The 7,643-nt window shown below is 32.7% G+C and overlaps 1 protein-coding gene across 3 annotated transcripts; it reads right to left on the reverse strand.

Annotated features, from left to right (window-relative positions):
• Positions 1 to 2,473: 2,473 nt before the first annotated feature.
• LOC106662082 lies at positions 2,474 to 7,090 on the reverse strand. Of its 3 annotated transcripts, none has more exons than XM_014385890.2 (8): positions 6,996 to 7,090; positions 6,662 to 6,944; positions 6,461 to 6,597; positions 6,177 to 6,395; positions 3,527 to 3,706; positions 3,239 to 3,469; positions 3,034 to 3,171; positions 2,474 to 2,976 (listed from the first exon to the last, which is right to left on the reverse strand). In XM_014385890.2, exons 2-8 carry the CDS (start codon positions 6,756 to 6,758, stop codon positions 2,716 to 2,718), a joined length of 1,263 nt encoding a protein of 420 aa, XP_014241376.1. In that variant the 5' UTR covers positions 6,759 to 6,944; positions 6,996 to 7,090; the 3' UTR covers positions 2,474 to 2,715. The 3 variants fall into 3 exon arrangements, with proteins under 3 accessions (XP_014241376.1, XP_014241377.1, XP_024081187.1); XM_014385891.2 differs by having other exon boundaries at positions 6,662 to 6,934; positions 6,996 to 7,083; XM_024225419.1 differs by having other exon boundaries at positions 6,662 to 6,765; positions 6,996 to 7,006.
• Between the last annotated feature and the right edge of the window lie 553 nt (positions 7,091 to 7,643).

Below are 7,643 nucleotides of genomic sequence, written 5' to 3' on the forward strand. Positions count from 1 at the left end.
GGAGTCAAATGATACCCTTAAAGTAGGTGGAACACATTAAACAATCTTTATCTACATGCTGTTATGTGAACTTCTCGTGGTCTATTCTTAATTAGGTGAAGATCTTCCAAGGGTCACGTATCAACAGTGTTCTTGATACATGAGAGCTTCTCTGCTTATCTAGCCCACCGACGCTAGTCTGAAGGTCGGGATGTCTCGGAATTAGCAGCCTCGACCGCCTTTTCGCTCTTCGTACCTGTATGCTAAGGTATACAAACAACAGTATTGTTAAGACATTCTAATTCTTTTGGCATTTCTCTAACAAAACAGGGGCGTCGGGACCTGACACGGACCGCAACCGCACTGAGAAATTTGGTTCAGACAAGGTAAGGAGAGTCATCATCGTCCCGAACCACCTAAACGCGTGGCAAATCGCATGCATTTCCACCGGATAAACGCAATGGTGCGGTGCGAGCAATCGTGCTCACTGCATCTTTCGTGCACTTCTTACACCTTTCTCTATTTTCCCAAAAAAAAAACAAAGTTAGATATAGCTAGAATTACATGCACAAGGAGGTAGACAATCGACAATCCTATTTAAAAAGCGCTATATATATATATATAAGTTACATCCGCAACGGCTGCTTCTGTCATTATAATAGATCCTGCAGACTCAGCAACTCTACAGAGGCTATATTGGACCCTCTCCCACCATTTTTGAAGACTTTACTCGGACTCAAACTCGGAGTTGAACCGCATCTTAATCACGACCTCGTCCTAAATTTTATTTTACATATTGTTTATTTTTATGTTTATGTTTGTAAACTGTCGTTGAGTCAAATTTATAACTTTATTTATATATATACATACAAAATGCAAAATTTTGGGCCATCCAAAAGGGCAATCCAAAAAGGTGGGTACACCGCTGGAAGCTAATTGAATGGAAAACTTTTGAGGGAATTTTCAAAGCTCCAGGAGTCTATATACATCAAGCCTTCTGCACTTGAAGAGGTGCTCGACCGTTATTCTATCTTTACATAGAATCGTACGTATATCGGTCGCTTTCCGGCCAGAAGTTGCCCTTGCGTTATTCTTGTATGACCTATGCGTAGTCTTGTCAGTACGGCCTTTTCCCTTTTCGAACCGTTCTCCGTGGCCCAGGGACCGACTTCTTTCTTAACCTGCCACAGTTTGGCAGGGTTATTTCTATTTCTTCGAGCCCAGCGGTTTTCCCATTCTCGTTTTACAGAGTTTGAAATTAGTAGTTTTAGGTCCGCTGGGAAATATATCATATAATATATAAAAAAGTATATAATATATAAAATTTGTTATAAATTTTTAAATTTAATAGCACTTGCTAACAGTTAAATTAATTGAAATAGTTATAAATAAACTTAAAAATAGTTGAGTGGTGTATAAACTACAATCTTCAGTCATGAAACGTCCATAGATAACTATAGTATTTTTATACAAACAAATGAACCAATATAAAAATGGGTTAAATAACAAAAATAGTAGAAGTTTAAGCCAACATGTAACAGATCAAGGAAAGGACATAATTTTCAAGAGGTAAAGGTAAACGAGAGAATAATCATCAAAAATAATTGTGTTAGAGAACAAGCTTATCATATGGAAAATAGAAACGTAATTATTCATCAAGATCAAAACGAAGAATGTAAACAGTTTAAAAATATTTTAGCAATTTATGAGAATAATTTAAATTAAATTAAAAATGTACATATTTTGGAAATTAAAATACATGTAAATAATAGCTGTAAACATAACTAATTTGTAAAACATAAAGTTGTAAATGTAGAATTGCACAATTAAGGATAAATTTCAAAGAAACATGTAAAAATGAATCAATACCACAGACACATAAAAACTATATTTTAGGAGTAAATAACACCACCCCTTGCGTAAATGCACCTCAAAAGAAGCGTCATATTTATGCTTTTTTTCGGATCTGAAAATAGGTGGCAGCTCCAGCAATTAGCATAATTTAATTATATATTTTAGATATTTAACATTAGGAAAATTATTGTTTGGAAAACTGTATGAAATTTGTAAATTGTCAAATCTAAAGATTGATGAGGGGAGGTGTATACAACTTGATCTCAAATAGAATCTGATTGTCTTTTAATCCACTCATTTCTACGTACATTACAAGTCTAAAATGTGTTTCATTATTAGACAAAAGAGAAAAGTAACAGACAATCCATTTACCAACATTTTACTTAATTACAAATTTACATTAGATTTCGTGGTCCGATTGACCAAATAACTTCTTTCAATTAATTAATCTTTATGTAAGGTATTGGTTGAAATTAAAAAGTTAGTGTCAAGAGCGGGATTCGAACCCACGACCTTCGGCTCAATATGCCGCAGCTCTAACCGCTTGAGCTATCGTGACAAGTGGTTAGAGCAGCGACGTATTAAACCGAAGGTCGTGGATTCGAATCCCGCTCGTGACACTAACTTTTTCATTTCAACCAATACCGTACATAAAGATTAATTAATTGAAAGAAATTATAAATTACTTTCTACGTTTGATCAATCATACCAAAAAAATTGATCAAAGAAATGTTTAACCTGTTTGTGGATCATCATTAATTTAAAAAACCTAAATTAATCTTCAACTAAGCACATGATTCATCCTAGTTTAACAAGTTTCAATTTATGTTGTCGTTCATTTATATTTTCGGCATTTTTAAAACATAACAAATATAGATAATGTTAATTAGATTTAAATTTTAATGTACCGTTACATTTAAATTCTGGCATATCTAAATCAGCCTTTTTGCTCTTTAAATCCGAATAACTGCAGCAGTACATATAGCCTTGAGATAAGTTCGGCGTTGCTCTTTTAGCCTTTCCTTGCATATTGTTCTCATTTACAAACCAATTATTTGCGGTACAGATGTCACTGCAGAACGGTGTTGGCTGAGCATCTAGAAACGGATTGTTTGTACATACAAAAACAATGCATGATTTGTCCTACAAAAGAAGAAATTGATTTGGGATATTTTGTATTATATTATTTTTTCAACTCGCCTTTGGGTCTTGAACCAGTTTCCAAAAGTAATCCGGCACCGGTATCTTGCCTGCGTGGAGCGACAGTGGCACGTCAGTGCCGTTTTGGTCTTTAATTTTGCACACCCCGTATGTTCCGGTAGCAACTTCGTACACGTCCTGCAAATAAACAAACGTACAAAAATAAACAACAATCCGAATTATACGATTAGAAAAACAAACCTACAGATTGTTTATTATCCCTAACCGCCGTTTCTAATTTTTTCCACGCTCCGTTGTTAATGGTCTGCCATTGCGGAGCCGCATTGCTGAAACCGAAGGTGAACGATTGCCATGATTTGAAAGGTAAATCTTTGACCGGGGTCAAGTGTCCTCTTGACATAAATTGATTATTATTTACATATTTCGAGACGTTGCTATCACCTACTATCTTTTTTAACATTGTGATTTGATGATTCTAAAACAACAGTAAGATCAACAATATTTATTTATATTAGACGTGAAACTATCATACTTTTTTATAGTAATTGTCTGGATTGTAATCTTTGAATAAATCTTTTGATTCTTTTCTAAAAGAGCTTCTTTGGTAGGATCCACCATCTATCAATTCTCTCCGGACCGTGTGCAAGGAATAATAGCTCAATCCATTAGTTTGATTGTGGCATATTTTTATAAGTGAATGCCATCCTGCCGCCTTTAAAATATAAAAGTTTACGATTACCCAATTTAGTTAATGAACTAACCACTAGAAATGGAAGAAAAAAGAAATAAAATTAACATTAACCCAAGAGCATTAATAAAATCCTCGTCTATATTTAATTTTTTATATTATATTCTTTATGTTGATTTAGATTTTAGTAGTTTGTTATTTTATTTAATTTTATAGATTCTACTCTACTTTCCAGAAAAGCGTGACGAATCAATCCGAAGGCGTGCAATTTCGTAAATCACTACAGAAATATAATACACGATTAATTGTGACGAATGAAAGTTCATTGAAGGTTAAATTTTTTACAACAAGAAACGAAAATCATTATTATTTATCACACACTGAGAACTCCTGAATAAAAAATATTAATACAAAAATAATATGAAGACAAATAAACGAATGTGAATCGGAAGACCAAAATGTTCGGGAACGAGTTGTAAATTGTTTGGCACAAAAGTTTATCGTTTTGAGTTATTTCATAAGGGCATATAGATAAAAAGTTTCTCACTTTATTTAATGGTTAGTTAAGTTTTCCGTTTCTGATTCTGTAAATACAAACTAAACATACATGTTTTTGTTAGAACTACGTCCAATGAAATATTTTAACTTAACGCGGGGGAAGTAGGATGTTTGGTGAGGTGTGATGCATACTCTCAACCAAATTATTTATCCAACTATTTATCGTTCAATGAAGGATGAATTTCCAAAAATATGACGATACTGCATCATAGAATAAAGCTAAATTACAGACGATTACTAAGATATATGACGATTTTAAGAGAAAACTATGACATTTAGGTTATATTTTAATTAAAGCCAAAAGAAAAGCTAACGAAAATTAAGTTTTGTATGAAAACCTACGGCGATTTACTTTACATTATATAATTTAACGATTTATTTTCACAATAGCTAGGTAACCTGTTTTTATAGATTTTTTGCTGCTTTTCATAAAATAACATGAACTTGATCTGCCAAAAAAACCCATATTTTAACGATTTTAAGAAATTAAACTGTTTTCCTAGGTTGAGGTTCGATAAACCAAGATGGAAACTAGTAAACTAGGGAACATATTGAATGGTTTTTAATTGTACAGATCAAGTACGTTTTATTATTAAAAAATTAATATGTTATTTTATATTATAAACGAAAATCGCGTCTGATAAATTAATTTAAATAAATAAATTTGATATTTTCAGATATTCAAATATTCTTAGAACATACCACGTTTTGAGATGCAATAATGTAAAAAGTCGTTTCAAAATTTCAATTAATTATTAATTTTATGTAAGGACTTCGTTGAGATGTCAAAGTTATAGTAACGAGCAGGATTTGAACCCAAGACCTTAGGCTCAATCTTCTCTAAGCTTCTCTAACCACTGTCAATGTCATAGCTCGAAAATAACAGAATCGGCGTATTGAACCGAAAGTCGTGGGTTCGAATCCCGCTAATGACACTGAATTTTCCATCTCAAACAAGATCGTAGATAAAGATAATAATTAATTGAAATCTATGAAGACCTATGATCAATTATGACCTCTAAACATATATGGGTTACTTCAAAATAAGAAAACGAACCATGCTAAATGTGTAGTATTATGTAAACAATCATTGACACAAACTCAAGTATTTGAAATCTAGAAATTTTTTTAAATTGATTTTATTTATTGTAATCTGTAAAAAATAAATATACGTTGAGCAAATAATATAAACAATTGTAAAAAATTCTGACAGGCCTGGCAAATTATAAGGGAGTAGGGAGACAAACCAGCCAGTATTGGAACTCTCTTTTATTCAGTTGGGGGGAGGTCACGAGACCATGGTCATTTTAGATGGCGTGGACTGTTAGAAGGTTATGGCGTTATGGGGCTTGACGGTTAGGGTGGAGGGATAGTTTAGAGTGGAATTTGATGAAACGTGTTCTGATCAGATCTTCACGAATGGAATTTTAAGGTCTTTATGGACCATTTGATTGGTGACGTAGAAGGGAGTATTGACAATTCGATGGAGAACTTTGGTTTGAAAGGATTGGATTCGTTGGATGTTGGCGGATTTGGCCGACCTCCACTTTTCGACTCGGTAATTCCCAATCGCATATTTAGATGTGTACGTATGTGTGCAGTATATGTAAAAGATTAGATCTAGAATACTTCCTTGTGGAACGCCAGTAAAAGAAATTAAATATTGTCGTTAACGTTTCCGTGCAGTAGAGAAATAGTTGGTCGAATACAAAAATGGATATTCTTTTTGTCCATTGAAATAACTTTTGTTGCGAAATTTTCCTATTAGGCCTGGCGATAAACTATGGTAATTTGGTTGTTCCCAATCGTTATAGTCTATCCACGCTGTCACTTGAGGTTTTGACATTTCGCCATCTTCAGTTGTCGATTTGGCGAAATGCGGAAACGTGTGTAATTATTAAATCTTCAAAAATTTATGAATCCCATAATTGTACACCTGAAATCCGACTTCAACTATTATCCCCTTCGATTGGGCGCATGGTCGACTAGTGATATTAATACTTGAAGACACATTTCTCTGACAGGCAAGGGTCTTGAAGGTTACTTCCTCATGATTCACCACGAACACGTTGTCGCCTTTACAACTAACTTTTTGCATAGGCTTACTAGTTTTCTGCAACCTATTAGCTCTCGAAGGGCAAACAACGTAAAATTCCTGAAAAACAAATATCACATTTTAACTTTTTCAGAAACGTAGAACCAAAATAAAAAATTACATACATCACGAGCATTGATATGAAACACATCGTCTTTGTTTTCAAATTTGGGCAAAAAGAAATCGAGACCTTTCTCATCTCTCTTCAGTAAAAATGGCTCTTTTTCATTAGGGAAATCATTTTTGACTGATATTTTGCACTCTTAAAAATTAATTAATACCCTCAGGATATTTTAGTTTTTGGTAATGAAAAAAAGTAATCTTACCACCATCCCTCGAAGATACACTTGATGCAGACAGATCCAAAAAAATAAATGTGACAAGGAAAAAAGTTTTGAACATTTCAACGCTGTGCCGCTGCATTCTATTGCTGTTCAATTATCATAATATATTTATAATAAAAAATAGGCTTAAGAACAATCAATTTTCAACTGGTTAGATCTACGAATCTGATGATTCTTAAACTTTGTATTAAAATGAAGTTAAATCACTGCTCTCTTTGCTGACACAACTGTTTCTGACGCGATCAATTATTCTAACTGTAAAACTCTATTTTTTTTAGATTCATGAAAAATTTAATTTCAACATTTTTCAACTTACCCAGAAATCAATTAACGGTGTATTACTAACATAAACGTGTTATCTGTTATACGCTATTCTTAATAAAAGTGGCAAATGGCACATTACAATCGAGTAAATATTTGCTATGAATGAAATGTTTTACCAACAAACGACGACGGCATTTAGAAAATGAATAAATTTTGAAAACAACCTTCAGCTTTAAATCGTCGTTAAAAATAAACAATTACAAACCCATTAACGTTATACAAATCGAATGCGAATTTAAACCTCTCGTTGGATCTATAAAATATTGTACAATAAAATTATATTACGGGTTAAAAAATACTAAATTGAAAGACATTAAACAGTTCGATCTGATATGTTTTTTTAAAGAAATTCAAGTGAAATAACTTGTTTCATGCCATTTATAAAAGCCTTTTTTTAACATTAATGAGCCCTCTATGATTTTATCATAATCACAATATTTTATTTGTTTAAATATTTATACAGAATGGTCAGCTCGTAGTGTTAAATTTTGTTTCGTTAAAACGTTATGATAATTTTTCATTTTCTTTACATAAAACCTTCACATAACAAAAATTCTACACTCTAACGTATCTTTTCCCAACTTTTGAACTCATTTTTAGATTTAACACCAAATTTTCTTTTAGATTAATCTACCTCTGT

This window comes from Cimex lectularius, unplaced genomic scaffold, assembly GCF_000648675.2.
Source record: "Cimex lectularius strain Harlan isolate CLEC.00 unplaced genomic scaffold, Clec_2.1 scaffold51, whole genome shotgun sequence".
NCBI classification, from domain to species: domain Eukaryota; kingdom Metazoa; phylum Arthropoda; class Insecta; order Hemiptera; family Cimicidae; genus Cimex; species Cimex lectularius.